The sequence below is a fragment of the Nelumbo nucifera genome, chromosome 1 (assembly GCF_055504915.1).
Source record: "Nelumbo nucifera cultivar China Antique chromosome 1, China Antique-T2T, whole genome shotgun sequence".
In the NCBI taxonomy this organism is placed as follows: domain Eukaryota; kingdom Viridiplantae; phylum Streptophyta; class Magnoliopsida; order Proteales; family Nelumbonaceae; genus Nelumbo; species Nelumbo nucifera.
Window position 1 is genome coordinate 121984771 of NC_142649.1, and position 20511 is coordinate 122005281.

Genomic DNA, 20511 nt, shown 5'->3' on the forward strand with positions numbered 1-20511 from the left:
CCTTTTAAACCTTGCACTCGTGTAGGGTGGTGTCTCGCTGTTCAAAAAGCTTTTACAAAGGTTTCCCCTTTTCCTGTGAGGGAGATTATATTTGCAGACACGAAACAAAAAAACGGTAAATTAAGAAGAAAGATGCGACCACCTTCATTCCATATTAGTTTCATCAACAGGTTCACGGACACTGTTTTTCATCAACTAGAATAGGAACAAGTTGCAATTCAACTGACCTTCTTAACTCTTCTATTTACCTCAACTACGACCAACAACCCAACAGCAGTAGCAACTCAACCCTCCATGACAGCGAACCTCCTCCGGAGTTTCTTTCCCATTCTCTTGATTTCCTAGTGACCCATGAAGACCCACCTCCACCAAACATGGAAAAACAAGACCAGGTCATTGGTGTGGTCGAAGACAAGAAGAGAGAAGGGAATTACCGAACTTACCTACTGTTCTTCGTCACTGGTAATGGTTAAGAATGCCATCACCGCCAGTAATGGCTCATACCTTGTCCACTCTACCGGTTCTGGAACAATTAAAAAAAAAAAGAATACCTTAGTTTTCAAGGGATGTAACGGCCAAACCAAGGATTAAAAAGAAGAAAAAGAACCATGGCCAATATCCAGACGAAGGTTGCTGCTGGTTGCTCTAGTCACTAGCCAGTTGAAAGGTAGAACCCTGACCCTGGACGGGAGTGAGAGGGAGAGGGAGGATGGGGACTACAGAGGAGAGAGAGACGTAGCGGCCCGGTCCATATATGCGAGTTCGAGAATCAGCGTGTAGCGTGGGTTCCATTCGGTATGGGCGAGAGGGTGGTGAGAGGGAAGTACCTCACACGTTTTAAGGACGCGTGGCGCGTATTCATGCTGCGCGAACGATGCGCGCATCAACTCTGCCCGGACTGAAGCCTAACTCGGATGGAAGAATTTTATTGTCGAGTCGAACTCGGATTTATATACATTCGTTCCGAGTTCGATCCGATTACAGGCCTAACTGTGAGGACGGTGTGAGGTGCGCTGTGCTGTGTGTTTTGTGTCTGTAATCTGTTGAGTGTTGATCCTCGTCTCGAAGTCACAAAACGATGAAAAATGTATCCACGGCTTCTCTTCCGGAGCCCAAATCGTTGCAGCAGGGAGAACCGATTTATCGTAATTAATCAAGAATGGCACTGCGTGTCGCAGAAACCAGTTTGCTCGGATTCTTTTACCATCCAATTCTTTCCATTTCTCTGAAATCCAACAAACTTTGTAGCAACGCATGTTGTCTCTTCTTTTGTGGTAGTACCAAACAATGTTTCAGTAGTAGTAGTACAGCATCCACACCGAAGGAATTTTCGGGGAAGAACGCTTACGACGTGTTGGGGGTTTCAGAAACCAGTACCTTAGCTGAAATGAAGGCTTCTTTCTTTAAATTGGCTAAAGAAACCCACCCGGACCTTGTTGGCTCCAACAACGATCCCACAGCCTCCCAACGATTCGTCCAAATCCTTGCAGCTTATGAGGTACTGTTTCTAATTTTCTATAAAGGTGCATGCTTGTTTTCTTCATTGCCTGTTTTCTTTTCACCAATTTTATTTTCTAATAATTGTACGCTTGACTTCGGCTCTAAAATTGTAAAAGGTTTCATCTTGATTCCATCTTGAGATAGTTATTAACCTATCTTATGCAGTGGGTATGGAATGATACAACATTCTTTTGGATAAGAATAGTTAGAGAATCTATGGATTACTCTGTTAGAAAGTATTTTACTGAGGGGAAGTGAGACAAGTGTTTGGAGGTGAAAAAAGGGCGAATTTGCTATGTGCATTGAGCATGAAACGACTTGGGTGAGAACCCAATGACTAATTGAATTTGAGGCAATCGATTATCATATGCATGAGTTTATGAAATTAGCTTCTCGGCCTTGCTTCAAAGTGAAGCGTGCTTCTTGGATCAGTTGGATGTTGGCATTTTAGAACCGTCAGGAAGTGACTCATATGTGGGTGTCCTATACTCCTATGTAAATGGAATAATCTCTAAAAAATAGAGCAATTTCATCAAGTTTTGCCTGAATAGATGAGAACTCCCCAAAAAAAATCTGATTTTTCTGTTAATAGATCAAGTAAGCAGATTTCACAATCTTGATAAGAAATGGTGTGGACTGGGGGGAACAATGTAGTTGTTTGAGTTTTTCCCATGCTTCAACTTCAAGGCTTTTCTATTCTTCTATACACCCAAGATTGATGTATGTCTCAGGCAATGGTTTTTGCTCATCTTTATGAGGAGAAACTTCATTCGAGACTCTGTTTCTTTCCTTTTATACTCCCTACATGTTCCCAGTGTAACGATGCACCAAATGGTCCTTGCTCTGTCCCCTCAAAATGAAGGTCACTCTCACATAGCTTCTTAGTATGAAAATTCATGTTTGAGAAAAAAGAGTTGATTGATTTTGACATGATTATTAGCAGTATTTTGAGTTATCATTGACTCACATTTTTATCTATGTAAATTTCATCATTTAAAAAGTATCCCAACTTTTATTTGGTTTTCTTAATTATGCAATATGCACCATCTTGGAGCATTTTTAGTGAGGAATAAAACATCTTTTTGTCTTCCAACTGTGTAAAACATACACCAAAAATAACAGAGAAAATCATGTGTATGAGAATATGGATGGTTAGACAAACTTTTACCTAGAAAGACTTTTCATCTTATTAATGAGAATATATGCATATGCACATACGGCATGGGAATATGAACTGGTAATTCACTATTTCATGGTATACCATGGATAAAATTGAAGTTCTGACATAAACGTTTTTTTGTTAATGTTCCATTGCAGATTCTTTCAGATTCTGAAAAGAGGGCTTGCTATGATAGGTATCTATTCTCTCAGAGAGAGGTTTTACAAAAACGTCCGGAAAGAGGTTCTGCTATGTTCATGTATGATACTCATATAACAACAACCAAGCATATGGAAGTTGTTGAATGGCTAAAATGGTATAGGTTTGCTATAAATGACATTCTGTTACAGAAGAAGATGGTAACTGGATCGGGGTATTTTGACATACTTGAGGGGGAATTTTATTCAGCCATTCATGCAGCTTACTATGGCCCCATAATTGAGTCAATGGACTTTCTTCCAGAATGTTTCGAAGCTGAGGAAAGGTCTACATCTGGAACCCCTGAGGTACTCCATTTGGTTTCAGGGCGTGATCTTTTGGGTATTGTATGCATACCCAACAAGTTTCCTGAATTATCAGATGTTCATTCTGTAAAGTTAGCTTCTTCTATGTCTAAGTCATATGGGATTTGTCATTCTGTCAACCATACACAGCTTTCGATGAATGCTCCATCTTCAGATAAGGAAGAGAACCCACAAATGCAATTCAGATATCAAAATGGCTGTGATTCAGATGTTTACAAAGACTTAGAACTGCATATTTCAGGGAAAGTGGTTGCTGTAGCTACTAGAATTCCTCCTAAAAAGTCTTACAATGATATTCATGATGAAGATTCTCAAGACCAGATACATGTTTTTCTTAATTCACATGAAGATCCAATATATGCTAGCAAAACTCCTTCAATGAACTCCTTTTCAGGCAGTTCAGTTAGATCTGGGATTCTATTGGGAACAATAATCGGATTGGGGACCAGTCCAGAGGAAGACTCATGTTCTGTCTACAATAACAGCGGTACAAAAACTCACATGATTATGAAACATAGAACATTGCTGGTTTGTATAATTGTTATCCTTCAATGTCTGTCCCTTTTATCATGCTTGTTTACTTGGCATTGTATTGTTATCTGCTTCTCTTGCATGGGTTTTAGAGAGCCTTTCTTGGTTCAGCATTGGGTCAATTGTCAAAACCAGGGGCAGAGTCACAATGGCCTTGTCCAAAAAAATTGGAACCTCTGTATATTCCCAAGGGGATGACTCTGCTAGTCAGGTCATTTTAATGACCTGGGAATCTTTGATGTGGAAGTATGGTTGGAGCTCAAAAAGGATCATATGTTCAGCTTGCCTTCTCTACCTATTATTAGGAAATCTTGAACTTAGAATTCCTTGCCATGTTGCCAAAATAAGCCTTTCTTTGTAAGCATCTTTAAGCATATTTTTAGATTGAAATATACTGAAATTTGTCAACTTCTATGAACTCCAATACAAGGTGGGATAGAGGCTATTGTTGACTGTGTAGGGAATAATACATAGCTGACCCTCAATGAGCAAGTTGGATCAGCCATGGAATTTCTCCATGTGACAGAAATAGGTTGTTTGCCTGGCAAAGCAAGGATGGTGAACCATGGGCCTAGAACGTGGAATGAGGGCCTCTTTATAAGTCTGGAGTGGGCACACAGGTTTTCTAGGCCTAAAGAAACACATATATATGACCTGGACAAAAAACATTGGCCCAGACCCCACAAATTTGTGGGTCAATGGACTTGGCTAGCAATGATCGAAACTAGTGAATGGTTTCTCACTTGGATAGCATAAAAAAATATTTAACAGCTGTCAATTAATCCATTTCTGTGTGACCTGATTTAGTACCATACAAAAAGAAAACAAAAAACTACAGTAGTGTCTTTTTCTGCAAATGTATATTGTATGTGTTTCCATGTGAATGTCTGGATATGTGTTTATAACAAGTGATTTTTTTTCTGATACTTTTGTAGTTTAAATTCTGTTTCAGGTGAAGCATATGCATTGGTATCAAGTTAGAGATGATGTTTCTGTTTGCGAATGTAGATGCAGTAGAGCCCAGTTACCGCCTAGCAGGTAGGCGGATCAATTCCCCAAAAACATTAAGAAATGCGTTAAAATCATTTGAATGAAAACGACTCAGTTTAATTGTTTAACCTTGGTGTTTATCATTTTCATTTTATCCAAGGTGGGCTCAATTGTGTTGGCCATGGTTTTGAAAACTGGACCAGACCGGATGGTTGGACCGGTTGATCCAAGAATTGGTCATGGCTCCAGGTCCGATTTTGGACCCCAAAACCATCCAACCGGGGTTCGGACCAGATGGTCAGACCATTTGACCCAGGAACTGGTGGCCAAAGAGGTTCAGTTTCTGGGTTGGTTTTTAAAACCATAGTGTTGGCAGATATTTCAGAAAACTTAGTTATGTTGTAAAGTTGCCCAGTTGTACCAGTGATTTAAAAGCCACGCCTAGCAATGTTTTGAAAATCGTAATCGTATCGTAAATCGTAGAGAAAGTTGAATTGAATCGAATCGTGAATCGTATCATAAATCGTAAGATTATTTCTATTTTTTATAAACTTGTCAAAAAATTAAATATAGATATAACTAAAGGCTAAATATATATTGGAAGGTGACTTTACCCTATTTTTAATCTATATGTATCTAAAATAATAGAATTTACCACTTATACAATAGAAGCCTGAGATGATGTAATCATGTTTGACTTGAAAGTCAAACAAATCCAGATAAAATGGTGCTTTAACCTACACATGATGGAAAATAAACTCAATTTCTAGTCTTAAATAATGTAAATAAATCATTTTCTAGTAAGGGATTTAAAAAAATTTCCCTTGACAAAACTAAATATAAACCAAAGCATAACAAAGTAGAGAACTAATTCTTAATTGAATTTATTTGAATCGTATAAATCATAAGATTTATGAACCAAATCGTAGGATTCAAGCAAAAATCTTATGGATTCGGACATAAGATTTGAATCGAAACCCTTGGAATTCGTGATTCAAATCGTGAATTGTATCATAAATAGTAACATTTTGACAACATTGGCACCTAGGCGTACGGGCGAGACGCATTTTAAGGTATGTGCCTTGCCTAGGTAGGGGTGGCCAGAGCCGAGCTTTTCATGAGCTATTTGAGCTTGGCTCAATCTATTAAACAAAGCTTTGAGCGAAGCTCGAGCCTAATAAAGCTCGGCTCGCGAGGCTCACAAGCTTAAGCGAGCTTTATTAGGCATATAGAAAATAATATATATTATGCATATAAAATAATAAATATAAAAATATTACACATATAGAAAATAATATATAAATAAAAAATAAAAATGTTATATATAATATTTTTATTTTTTATATATAACAATAATAACTAGTTTTTATAATTCTTAATTTTTTAAGTGTCAAATAAAAAAATATAATTTTTATGTATTAATTTTTTTATTTTTATAAAACATTTGGCTCACAGTCGAGCTTGAGCTTATGAGCTTTTGACTCGAGCCGAACTCGAGCTCAAGTCTCTAGCTTGAATCAAGCTCGAGCTTGAGCCTCATACTTAATGGCAAGTTGAGCTCAAATAGCTAGATATTTGGCTTGGCTCGGCTCGAATCCACCCCTAGTCCTAGGTGCAACACTTTCGAAAGGCATACGCCTGGTGCGCCTTTTTAAATTTTGCGCTTGCTCACCGAAGCTTCAAGTACCCCCTATTTGCTAATGTTGTTCATTCATTCATCCTAATAAAATATCTTCTTAAAGGACAATTAAAATTATAAAACCATTATTTTTTGTATGAGAATTATGAATTTAAGACCCTAAAATGGACTTGTTTGGGCTTGCCTCAATGCTTTGAGGGGCAATGGTACAAAGGCAGCTCATAATTAGGAATGCAATATTTTTTACATCACAATAGCTACTTGAAGTAATGCAATAGAGGAAAAAAGAGATTGTGGGTTTTACATGCTTGAAAATGTTTTATATGTTTGACTTTATTTTGTAAATTTTCATTTGAATACACTTTACATGTTATGTTTATGTATTTTAGTTTTAGATAATATTCTTTTTAAATCATTTATTTTAAAATTTAAGTTTATATTTTTTATTAATATTATGTTTGCATTTTTTATTTTTTGGCACTTTTTGTATTTTGGCGCCTTGCTTCAAAAGGCACGCAACTCGCCTTGCACCTCGGGCGCAAATTGCTCCTTGCACTTTTATTACACTTTCAAGATCAACTTGATATTGTAGATAGCCATAAATATTATGCATTGGAATTTAACATGCTTTCTTTAGTAGTTGTAGAAACTAGGGTTTCAAGAGAGAGGAAGAAGAGAAGAGAAGAGAAGAGAAGAAGAAGAAGGGGAAGAAGAGAGCAAGTGTTGAGAGGTGTGTGTTTTCACTGTTCACACCCTCAAAAGAATACATTATAATATGAGAAAATAATAGTTACAAGAAGGCCCCTATATGAGTGCCCAAATACTGAGAGTATATAAAAGGAGAAAAAAACAAAAACACCCCTGTCTAGCCATTCTCAACACTCCCCCTCAAGCTAAGCATATATGTCAATCATGCCCAGCTTGGCAAGGTTCTTAGCAAACTTTGGATGGTGAACACCTTTAGTGAGGCAATCAGCTAGTTGGTCTTCTGACCTTACCAAAGGAAGGCAAATCTCCCTACTAGCAATTCTTTCTCTAATAAAGTGTCTATCCACCTCAATATGCTTTGTACGATCATGTTGGACAGGATTGTGAGCAATATTTATGGCTGCTTGATTGTCACAATATAGTCTCATTGGAACGTCTGCTTGGATGCCCATCTTAGTCAATAAGGTCTTCAACTAGAGTAGTTTAGACACTCCATGAGCCATTGCCCTGTACTCTGCCTCAACACTAGAACGAGCAACCATAGATTGTTTCTTACTTCTCCAAGAAACCACATTGCCTCAAACTAAGGCATAATAACCGGATGTAGATCTTCTATAATCGATGGACCCTGCCTAATTAGCATCTGTGTAAGCCTCAATTTTTAGATGGCTGTGGTTGGAATACAACATCCCTTTGCCAAGGCATCCTTTCAGGTAGGCTAAAATTCTGTTAACTGCCTGCATATGAGATGTCCTGGGTTCATGCATATATTGGCTAACTACTCTAACAACATAGGAAATGTCAGGTCTAGTCAAACAAAGATATAGAATTCATCCCACCAATCTCTGATATACCCCCCTGTCTGGAAGAACTTCTCCTTCAATAGAATTCAACTTGTGGTTGGGATTAATTGGAGTTTCTACAGGCTTACACCCTAATTTTCCAACCTCATAAAGCAAATCAAGTACATATTTCCTTTATGACAGAAAAATCCCCTTCTTGGATCTTGCAACTTCAATGCCAAGAAAGTAACGGAGATCACCAAGGTCCTTAATCTCAAATTCAGAAGCAATGATGACTTTAACTGAGAGATACCTATGATATCATCACCTGTCACAACAATGCCATCAACATATACTATCAACATTGTTACTCTACCATCAACTCTTCTAATAAATAAGGTGTGGTCAGCCTGAAATTGAGAAAAACCAATCTTTAAGATGGCATTCCTGAACCTGTCAAACCATGCTCTTGGAGATTGTTTTAGCCTATACAAAGACTTCTTCAAGCGGCACACTTTTCCATCACTGTTAGGAAACTTACCCCAGGTGGTAAGTCCATATACACTTCCTCTTGTAAGTCCCCATTAAGGAAGGCATTCTTTACATCCATTTGATATAAAGGCCACGAGTAATGGGCGGCAAGAAACATGATCACACGAATAGATTTTATTTTAGCAACTGGAGCAAAGGTTTCCAGATAATCAATGCCACAAGTCTAAGTGTATCCTTTGGCTACAAGCCGAACTTTGTATCTTTCAATTGATCCATTTGCCTTGCGCTTAACAATATAAACCCACTTACACCCAATAGGAATCTTATCTTTGGGGTAAGGAACAACCTCCCAAGTCTGGTTCTTTATTAGGGCCTCCATTTCTTGGTTCATAGCTTCCTTCCAGTTGGGGCACCGCATTGCCTCTGTAACACTGCGAGGGATGGAAACAGAAGAGATAGCAGAAATATAGGCACAATAGGAAGGTTAAAGAGCATCATAAGACACATAGTTAGTGATAGGATACTTTCTACATGTCCTCTTCCCTTTTCGAATGGCAATAGGAAGATCAAGGTTAGAATCAATAATAGGATTGTCAGGAGGTTCAAGATTATCTGAGTCCGGGGAATCAGATTGTGATGGCCATTCTGCTTCAGGAGCCACCCTCTTACTGCACCTGATGAAAAACAGTTGCCAGGACCGAGGTCGATACATAGGAGGAGGAGGAGGAATAGAGGTAGGAAGAGATGAAGGAATAAAGGTAGGAACAGGAAGGTAAAAGGGAGTCTGATCTTTACTTGCATTCTCCCCCTGAAGAAAAGGACGAGGTGACTGGAAAAAGGAAGAGGATTCCAAAAATGTGACATCCTTAGAGACATATCTCTTGCCAGAGAGAGCATCAAAGCATCTATAGCCTTTCTGGACCAGAGAGTAACCAAGGAATATACACTTAACCGATTTAGGATCAAACTTGCGCCGGGAAGGACTCATATCATGAACAAAACAAACACAACCAAAGACCTTAAGGGGTAGATTAAAAGGAGGTTCATCAGGGAAGAGTAGTTGATGAGGAGAATGAAGGTTAAGGACCCTTGATGGGAGTTTGTTAATGAGATATACAGCTGTCTCAACAACATCACCCCAAAAATGAATTGGAACATGAGTTTGGAACAATAAGCCTTGAGCGACTTTAACCACATGCCTATTTTTTCTTTCAGCCACCCCATTTTGTTGTGGAGTATGACTACATGAACTTTGGTGAATAGTGCCCCTGTCTTCAAGAAATCTATGCAAGTGATGTTCAAAGTATTCCTTGGCATTGTCAGATCTTATTATCTTAACTCTTTTCTCAAATTGTGTTTCGACCATATTCATGAAATTTTAAACAATCATAGAAACTTCATATCTACTTTTCATCAAATAAAGCCATGTATACCGACTGTAGTCATCAATGAAGAGAATGAAATATTTGTACCCCCCAATACAAAGGATAGCATATGGGCCCCAAACATCAGTATGGATCAAGTGGAAAGCAACATTATTTCTTTTATTGCTTGCAAAATATGTGTTTCTACATTGTTTGGATAAATGGCAAACTTCACATTCAAAATTCAATTTGGACACAAAATCAAATGTGAAGGCATATGAGGTAAAATGTGAAGGCATACCAGTTATATGGGCACTGGCCCCAGAGTCTACAATCCATGGGCTAAAGGAGGTGGAACAAGCAAGTGCAGTACTTGTCTTGGCATATGAACAAGATAGATTACTAAGTCCAGAACCAGATGAGGAGGATGTACCACGCTTCTCTAGGTACAACAATATATTCTTGAGTTTGTCCATCACATTGGAGGAGTTAAGCACATTTGAGGGCTGAGCATCATTACCAACTGTAGCCAAGTGAGCATTGCCCTTTCTTTAGTGTCTTGGCTTCTTGCAGTACTCACAAATAACATCCTTGGCCTTCTCTACAATGGGATGTTTGCTAGTATTTTGCTTGGGTCGTGATGACATAAAGGCAGAATGATCACTTACAGAGGATTGCATCATGGCGACTCTTTGACTTTCTTCCCCTTGTGCAAGAGAGTAAGCAGTAGCAAGAGAGACAACACCTGCACTAAGAATGTGTTGCCTGGTGAAATCAAACTTTGGGTTTAAACCTGCCAAAAAATCAAAGACTCTATTCTCCTCTATGTACTTCCGATACTGCTCACCATCTTTAGGGTCCTTCCAAACTAGAGATTTCAAGTGATCCATTTCTTCCTAAATAGACTGTAGAGAAGAGAAATACATAGCAACAGATCTCTCCCCTTGATGCATATTGCAAACTTCCCTCCGAAGCTGATACACTCTAGCAGTATCGTTAACTTGGGAATAAGTACCAACCACCCTATCCCAGATATCTTTGGCAGATGGAAGAAACATGTAATTTCGGGCAAAATGAGGTTGCATTGAGCTAATCAGCCATGAATCCCAATTTACCCCTCCCAGTAATGGTAAGTTTAGTAGACTAAGACCACTCTAAAAAATTAGTTCCATCCAGTTTAACAATAGTTATCATACCATTGGAAATATCTGCAGCCAAGAGCATGCCGGGAACCATCTGAAAATCCTTAGATGATTCCATATTCTAAGACACCTTTTCACCAACCAAAACGGACCCCCAACACTTTAATCGAGGTTCTAGACCCAAAAACCAGGTTACCACACAGTTAAGAACCAAAGGAAGCCCGAAAAATCTAGGTTGGCAGAAAAATAAGAGGAGAAAAAAATCTCCCAAAAATCACACAGTGCTCAAAAAATTACGGGACCACTTCCTGTCAATCCCAAATTGAAAAACGACCTGAATGGTCTAGGTTTTACAGCAGAAAAATATCATTAAACCTGCTGTACATGGCTTGACATCAGATCTAGAATTTCTGTGATTTTTTCCTTTAAAAATCCACCAAAAATCATAGAAGCTTCATATGATGACAAGAGTAATACCAAAATTTTTCTAAAATCAGGGCGAATCAAATTGTGCTGGTTTCATAGACTGTCGTCAGCACCTGTACGGACTGCTGACGTCATCCGGCGGCGGTCTGACGTCAGCAGTTCGCCTTTGGGTAGGATATCAGCAGAGAACAACTCCCAGATGCTTCTACCCGCTCTGATACCAAGTTGTAGAAACTAGGGTTTCAAGAGAGAGGAAGAAGAGAAGAGAAGAGAAGAGAAGGGGAAGAAGAGAGCAAGTGTCTGAGAGGTGTGTGTTTTCACTGTTCACACCCTCAAAAGAAATACATTATAATCTGAGAAAATAATAATTACAAGAATTCCCCTATATGGGTGCCCAAATACTGAGAGAGTATAAGAAAGGAGAAAAAACCAAAAACACCCGTCTAGCCATTCTCAACATGAGTCTTTTAGAATTCTTGGTTACTATAATTCTTATGTTTTAAACTGGCAAATGTTCTTAGTTACTTTACCTGTTTCAAAAAAAAAAAAAAAAACTGGAAAATGTTCTTTCTGCAGATTTTGGCTGTTTGAACCTCGCTGCAGCATGCATGACATTGGTGGTTGGTATGTTGAAACATTTGGACGAGATAAGAAAGGGAGGACAGTACCTTCCCAAAGACTGTGGCATGGCTTTGATACAACTGAACTACCTGAAAAGTAAGTATTATTGTTAGAACATGTTTAAACATTGCTTTAATTTTTCTGGATTTACTGGTAGGAACTTACAACTTCCAGTCTTTAGAGAGTCATATTTTCTGACACATTTGTTAGTGATTGAATTCTGTTCTTATTATTTCAACCCATTCCCTTTTTCAGCATTCGCCTCGTCCCTTTTAGAGTTTTCAACTAGCAGCTAGCACCATTTCATATCATCACTCCTCAATGGTATAACATATGTCTTCTATGTCAATGACCCAACCATGTCAGTCAGCCTAACCTCATCTTGTTGCCTGCTGAGGCTACCATTTGGTTTGCATAAAATAATTCACTTTTAATTCATGGCCTCTGGTCGTCTCACTCTACATTTCAAGATCCTCTCCTTGGCTACTGTCATTTTAGGTATGCTTGGTTCAGTGATTGCTCAACATTCTCTTCTTCCATTGTTAAGGTGATGCAGGTAACAATCACCAACAGGCAACAATGCAGTCTCCATAGAGAATGTTAAGAATCACTTTAGGAAATAATCAGGCTCTATCTAGGGTGGAAAGTTATAGGGCTTAAGGCTGGTTCATCAAGTCAAAAATTCAAAATAAACTTTTGGTCTAGAGTCAGTATGAGTAATGTTTCACCTATAAAGGTTGCATCTCACCTCCAAAGGGTCTGACATCAACACCAAATAAGAAGACAATGAAAAAGTTATTCCAAAATTTACAATCCCCTTCCGCAACAATACTCTGGACTTGTGTATGGATTTGTTTCCTTAAACTAAAATCTCCAAAAAGTCTTTTTTTTTTCCGTTAAAAAACAGTTTTGATCCATTATAAGTTTGACAATAACTTTTAGAAAGAAAGCAAAACTTTTTATACCTATCCGCAATGTTATAATTCAACACCCCAGTAACCCAAAAAGTAGAAAATGGCATAGTTAAAACATTAGCTATCAATAAATCAGCCATACCTTTCCCAATTCAGGTCCATATTATGGAATCCTGACATGTTGTATAGGTAATAGATAACCTCATGTAATGACAACAAAGACAAGTCAAACAAGTTCTAACTTTTAACTTTTGACACGTCAACTTCAGGATGCCAGAGTTACAGAGTTTAGACAGTTCAGTCTTTTGCTTTGGGTTGAGATCCATGTTGGTTTTAGCTATGATTTTTTTTATGCATTTCACGTAACGAAAGTCTTCAGGTGCTTGCAAATGTTGTCTAAACATTGATCTAAGTGGGCAACTGGGCATATCATTCTGGTCAATCTACAAACATCTTGTTGGTATCCAGTGATTAATCTAATTATAAGTAGAAGATATAGGATTTTCTTCGATACTAATTGGAATGCTAATGATTATTAATGTGTTCCCAAGTCATGATTCCTTCTTATGTGTAGGAGACTCCATCCTGCAATGTATTTGCTTGCTCTTGCATATAGAACTCTTGATCTTGAAGAAGCAAAACGAAGGAAACGAACAGTTAAGAACATTCTTGAGCCAAAACTTTTCAGCATTCTTCATTGGTGCAAGAAACTTGTTTACTGAGGATATATGGATTATCAGGGACGTGAAGTGTGTCTGAGCTGATCACTAAGCACAAGCCATTAACCTTTGTATGCATATCCTGAGCATTAAAGATGGGTCGTGATATATGTGAAGTTTGTTTAATCAGTTGTGTTGCCTTGCGTCTTCAGGATGTCATGACTTCGAGTCAAAGTGTTGTGCTCCAATTGATTCTTGGACATCTCTCCGAGATGCTTCTCAGGTACAAAAACTAGATGAGGAGCCATAGCATTTCAACTTAATGTTTAGTGAGATTAAAGAAGAAAGACAATTTCATCGTCTATTTTTGCAGTGAATGAGTGGCTAATACCAGATCAAAGAGGAAAATGAGCTGCATTCTATCAATATCACGTCCATGTGAAAGCTTTGAGCTTATTTTTCTACTTGTACATCTAGAAATAAAACGTTTTGAGTAAAATGGATAAGAGAGACTCACCTCGTTTTGAACTTGAGAAGTGCATTATTAAATTGTACTCTTGTTGTATGAATTTCCTTGGGTCTTTTTTTCCATCTATTTATTCTTATATAGCTGTTCAACTGGATAAGAGAGACAACTTGACATATATGTACATTTTTGAAATTCTGTCTGATTTACCCTTCGATCACAGAGATTAACAGAAGTTTGCATCAATCGTAGATTAGTGTGTCATGTATATTTGTATGCAGCATATTGTATGTTTACCGAGATTGCAAGAAAAAGTTATATTTAGTGGGTGAATGAAATTCTGGTTTGTATTCCAATAACTTTTACCATGTAACTGGCCAAGAGGAAATTAGGGCTCTTGTTCAATACAACATTTTTATGGTAAATTTCGGTTGTTTATGTAAACCAAAGAAATGTTGAACCATAAGAGCAATTATTCTGTTTTTCTACCCTATATTGGTCTTTTGCAATTGTTCTTTTTAAGGTGCCCTGATTCTCTATCGTTATGCCGTATGCCTTCTTTTGCTTTTGGCCTTTGTGCCTGAAGAGGTAGTTGTCATGTCAGTTATCGGGTCAATTCCTGGTGTGCTTTTGAATTTTGATAATGATTATTTCTTAAATCTCGTAGAAAAAAGAATTTGTTCAATGTCCCCAACTTGGCATGCTTTTCTTTTTTTTTTTTTATTTTTTTGATAATAATCCTCAGATCCATGCTATGATCCTCTTATTGGGTGCTATAGACGTAATTCCAGTATTATTACTGAAAAGAAAATCTATAAGGGGAGAGAGAGAGAAGGGCAAATATTTTAAAGTACCCTTGTGGTTTAGCTAATTGACTGATTCACTCTTATTGTTTAGAGGTTTAGATAGTCTTAAATTACTCTTAATTTTTCTGACAATTATTTAAAATGTCCCTTAATCGTCAACTTTCCGTCACACTCTGTTCACATGTGACTGATATATCTATACTACTTTAAAAAGTATGAATAGCTTCAACAATGTTTTTGGAATTTTCTGAGGACAAAACTTACTCCCTTTATATTTAAATTTATCGATAAAAAATGAGGGCAAATAGAGTAGTTGGTTATTGATATTAAATGAGTTGAAAAGAGGTAATTTTAAGATTTTCAATGTATTCAATTTTCTCATTGAATCTAGCACTTAAGGTATAAATTTGCATTCATCTTCATTGAATCATATATTTAAGGCTTTTTTGTTTTTTCTCATCATTAAATTCTATAATTAAATAAAATTAATAATTTCAATAACATAAAAAAACTTAGATTTTTAATATCTACCTAGAAAAAAAATAGTGTTTTCATCTAGGTGGTGGTAAGAAATAAAACCATTTGGGTCAAATGGGCCAATTCATTTTGTTACAATTAAATAATAAAATTCAAAAATATAAAAATAAAAAAAAATGAGAACATTTTTAACATCATATAATAAGTATGATAAACAATGTTTATCATACTTATAAAAATGATAAGTATGACCTGGAGGTCGACCCGCTTTTACCTTCAGGTCACAGGTCATCGGTTTGATTATCAAGGTCAAACAAGTTAAACTGCTCTATGTCAACACTATATGTGTGTGTGTAAAAATACATATTTTATCAATAAATAGAATAATTATGTTTTACATATATTATAGTTATATTTTACATATATTACATATTATATATGTATTATTTAACATTTATTTATATTTTTTAATTCAGATTTTATTTTTTTTATTACAAAAATATTAAAATTACAATTTGGGGCCAAAAAAGGGATTTTTCACGAAAATAGCAAGGCAAGGCACCTAATCAAACATCAGAGTGCAAAGTTATGGCTTTCAAAAGTTTGCACATAATTAAGTGCACAACCTGCAACCTGGTTACCGGGTCAAATAGGACAGTCGTTGAATTGCTTGGTTTAGACGACTTTTAATTGAAAAGGGAAGTTTTAACAAAACCAAACCCATGATCAAGGCCGAGTGATGGTTCAATCGGTCAGGTCAACATGTTGAAAACATTGATGATAAATAAGAAATGTTTTTTATTAATGATGGAAATGGAATGTAAAATTTAAAACCAATTGAAAGTAAAACTATTTTCCTATTATCTCTCATTAAATCGCATATCTAAGGTATATTTTCTTATTAAATCCTATATTTAAGATATATTTTCTCATTATTAAATTCTACTAATTAAATCCACAACATTAATTTTAATAATATAAAAATAAATATTTTGAAAAATAATTTGAAAACAAAAATCATTTTCTTCCCTATTGGTGGTGGATAAGCAATTCAACCATTTGGGGTCAAATGCATTAATAAATAATGTCATAATTAAATAATAAAAAATAAAATAAATAAATTATATAATACAAAAAAATAAGAAATTTGGGCACACCACTAATATTGCATATTCATTATACCGGACAATAATAAGTATTAAATGTAACAAGTATTTTTATAAATGATGAAAATGGAATGCCAAAATTAAAATCAACCTAGAAATGAAATGATGTCATAGTCAAATAATAAAAAATTTAAAAACAGAAAATACAAAGAATCACAAGAATAAATTTTGTACATAAGATATAATGTTATATATTTATAATAAATAAAATATTGGGTACATCTATAATATTATACATTTATTATATTGAACAAAAATAAATATTATATATAAGATATAATTTTATCAATAATGGAAATGTAATACAAAATTTAATGTCAACCTAGAAATCAAACATTTTTTTTGGGTAATCAAAAGAATATATAAAATATATATTAATTATGTTAAGCAAAAATTAAGTTTGATAATTAAAAATTATTTATGTAAAGTAGATGAAATATATAATTTAAAACTGGTACAAAAGCAAAGCTATTTTCTTATCTAAAAGATGGGTCAATGGTCCAACTTTTCAAAGAAATTCATCATGTCATGATTGAATAATAAATATTTAAGAAATATTGAAACAAAAAATAAAAAAGTACAAAGTTTTGTTAGACATTTCGGAGCATTTCTAATGTTATATAATCATCATATTAAATAAAAATAATTGTTAAAATAAAAATTATTTTTATTTAAGTCAGAAATAGAGCACAAAATTTAGTAGTAGTAGTAGTAGTAATAATTTACTAGTGGAGACCCATGCGATGCACGGGATTTATTAAGCAAAAAATAAATAAGAGAAAAGGTTATTTACTAAAATACCCTTATAATTTCATGGATTTACTAAAAATCTACCCCATAGTTAGCATTTCACTAAAACATCACTTATAATTTGCAACGGATTTAATCAATCTTCCATTAGATGATAGTGGAAAATGATAATGTTGACCCTAATGTTCATTGAAATAAATTTAATCAAAAGAAAATAGAAATAAAATACCATTTTGCCCTTAATAAGACACGAGCAACCACTCTATTGGCTATATTTGGCCAATTTTGTTTTTTGTATAAAAAAGTGTTAAGAGTATTTTTTGGAATAAAAAATCATGGACCTAATGGAAAAACAAACACTCCTTAATGAAAGGTTTATTAACTAAACAAATTGTAAAATATATGAGATATTTTAGTATAATGAAAACTATAAGGTAGGTTTAAGTAAATATGTAAAACTATAAGGTGTGTTCTAGTAAATGACCCTAATAGAAACACATAAGAGTATACAATTGTTTTATACTTTCAACTTTTTAAATAATTAATGATTATTCATATTTTATATACTACTTTTAATATTTTCTTATAATACAAAAATAACAATAATTAATTTTAGTTAGGTTTATTCATCAAACTTATAAAATCGGCCAACCCGATCAACTTGACCCGAGTTGGTTGGTTTTCTAGTATTTTATGTCGGTTTTGGTTAAAAAAATTTCCAATTCGACCAAGTTGGATCAGTTTCACTTTGGCCATTTGTAAACCGACCAAAATTGAATGACCTAACCATGGATATTATATATATTTCATATTTTAAAAGTAATTTTTAATATGAAAAAGTGATAAATTTCCCATATTTCTTAGTCTAAAATGTTTCATTTCATAAATCTAATTTTTAAATTTATTTTTTAATAATTGTTGTGAGTAAGGTGGTTAAGGCTACGTACGGGAGTCTCCTTAAAGGAGAAAGGAAAGCTGAGTGTAGGAGGTAGGCTAAAGGCTAGGGCAAATGAGGTGATAGAATGATTATCTCTTTATGAATTGGACCCATATTTATAAAGAGGGATCTTGAAGTCCCGAAAGGAAGGAGCCAAAAGTGTTTGGTTCCTATTAGGAAAGGGAATCTTGGATTTGGTGCCAGTTGTTAGGTAACACTGCTAGGGTTTCACCACGTGTCTTCTGTGCTACTTCATTTTGTGGCCCTTTTAAAAAGACGTGGCATGGGTGACGTCACTATTTAACTTGTGCACCCTCATTAGGCTCATGGGGTGTCCCGTCATGCGCGTTATTTAATGACGCTCATGTTTTTATTATTTGTTTCTGATCTATGGGAGTCTACGCTTATCGCGATTCTGTGATGACTTCAAACTCATCACAAGTCCGTAGCTCATCGCAGTTCTGCAATGGATTTAAACTTATCGTAAGTCCACACAGGTCCAAAGTTCATTACAACCTGTTTCAGCTATGAGTTCATCACAAATGTGTGATGAATTATAAACTCATCACAGATGAGCAATGACTTATGGACTCATTATAGGCATTCACATAGTATTAGTTTGACACCTCCTCTATTTTGATGGTCTTAGTGACCACCATGTAGCTACAATTGCATTATAATTTTTAAAATTAAATTAAATTTTTAAGTTTAAATCTTTTGAACCAATTGACCTTTTGTGAAAACCGACCCAAACCGATACAAGTTGAGTGGGTCGATTTTCACAAATGGTCAATCAGCTTTAGCTGACCAACTCCCCAACCTGACCAGGTCAATTTGGTTGGCCAAATAGTATACGACCGGTCTGAACCAACTTATGAACACTCATAATTTTAGCTAAATTAATAGTCTTATCTCCGATAAATAACAATAGTTTAATCTCCAATAAATATTAAAAATTTATAGCGAAAACACACAATTATTGAAAATATATTGATAATGAGAAATTACAATAATTACAAAAGTACAATAACTATTAAAAATATATGAACTTAGTCAACAAATATTAATAGTTTAATCTCTAATAAATATTAATTAATCAATAAGTTATAAGAAAAATACAATAAGTACAATAAATTAAATTTAAAAAATTCAATAATAGAAGTTTAATCTCCAATAATTATTGAAAGTTTTCTGTGAAATAACAAAACAAAATAAATTTATACATAATCATTGAAAATACATTTATCACAAAAAATAATAAATAATTAATGAAATATAATAAGTATTAATTTTAGTATATATAATTATATAATAAATACAGATTAAGAGTTTAAAATTATTATAAATAAATATTAATGTTTTGAAAGTTATTTTCTCGAATATTACTTGATATAAGTGAAATTAGTTATTTACAATATTATGTAAAAATATTAAATTATTATTATTTTCAATATTTTGTTATAAATTACTTTTCTACTTTTTAGATTTTTTTTTAAATTTATTACATAATTTCTTCATTTTAACCATTTAAAATCTAGTTATGTTAAATATTTTGTTATTTAAATTATTTAGTTATTTAAATGCTTAAATAATATGTAAAATATTCAGATTTTAAAATTTTAATTATTTATTGAATTTAATTATCCATAAAATCATAATTTATACTAAAATTACATAATTTCATATTAGTTTTCTAATATATTAAATTATTATTAATTTCAATATTATGTTATAATTATTTTTCTACTTTGAAGAAATTTTTTAAATTTATTACATAATTCTGTTATTTTAGCTATTTAAAATCCAGTTATGATAAATATTTAAATAATCTATAAAATTTATTTGAATTTTATTTACTTAAAGCTATTACATATTATTAAATATTTGAAAAACATTTAAATTGATAATCTGGAAAAACATAATTTAAATTGTTAGTACATAATTTCGTGATATATTTTGTAAAAATATAAAATTATTTTGTATGTTTTTAATAAATATTTTAAAGTTATTATATAATTTTATTAGAATATTTAAATAAATCTTAGATTTTTTAATCCAAACTTTCTTTAGATAGATATAGATAAAAAGTAGGGGAGAAGATAATTAGGAATTAAAGATAATTTAGGAGAGAAGTTCTCTACTAAATTAGAGATAATTTTGGAGATTGATGAAGGGTGATTTGGCCCGACCTATTAAAGAGGGGACACGTGGACACGACCTAACCAAGAGATGACAACTCAGCTTATCATAACCAGTCCGCAGTAGATCGAGTTTGGGTACCCAACCACCCCGGGCTAAAGTGACCTCGGGACAAGGCCACCTCAAGACGAGATCGCTTCGGTACCAGATCGCAGCAAGAACATCTCGATGCCAAGGCTCTTCGGCACTCAACCCAGTTTGAGACTTAAAGACATCAGCACTCAACCCATTGACAAGCCACTATGTGGTGATCCCGAAA

The 20511-nt window shown here is 34.5% G+C and overlaps 1 protein-coding gene across 5 annotated transcripts; it reads left to right on the forward strand.

Moving 5' to 3' along the window:
• Nucleotides 1–962: 962 nt before the first annotated feature.
• On the forward strand, nucleotides 963–14255 carry LOC104611653 (Chaperone DnaJ-domain superfamily protein). 5 transcript variants are annotated; one of them, XM_010278814.3, is made up of 7 exons: nucleotides 965–1498; nucleotides 2818–3711; nucleotides 4667–4752; nucleotides 11834–11974; nucleotides 13367–13448; nucleotides 13664–13734; nucleotides 13825–14255. In XM_010278814.3, the coding sequence occupies exons 1-7, from the start codon at nucleotides 1160–1162 to the stop codon at nucleotides 13829–13831; spliced, it is 1620 nt and encodes a 539-aa protein (XP_010277116.1). In that variant the 5' UTR covers nucleotides 965–1159; the 3' UTR covers nucleotides 13832–14255. The 5 variants fall into 5 exon arrangements, with proteins under 5 accessions (XP_088750230.1, XP_088750231.1, XP_010277116.1 ...); XM_010278813.3 differs by having other exon boundaries at nucleotides 13664–14255; XM_010278817.3 differs by having other exon boundaries at nucleotides 966–1498; nucleotides 13533–14255.
• Nucleotides 14256–20511: the final 6256 nt, after the last annotated feature.

Excerpts from the sequence above, each read along its gene's own strand:
- LOC104611653 (XM_010278813.3), top strand. The coding sequence starts at position 1,160 with ATGGCACTGCGTGTCGCAGAAACCAGTTTGCTCGGATTCTTTTACCAT. Across the intron at positions 4,753-11,833 it reads GCCCAGTTACCGCCTAGCAG|ATTTTGGCTGTTTGAACCTC; the intron begins GTAGGCGGATCA and ends TTCTTTCTGCAG. Across the intron at positions 13,449-13,663 it reads CAAAACGAAGGAAACGAACA|GATGTCATGACTTCGAGTCA; the intron begins GTTAAGAACATT and ends TTGCGTCTTCAG.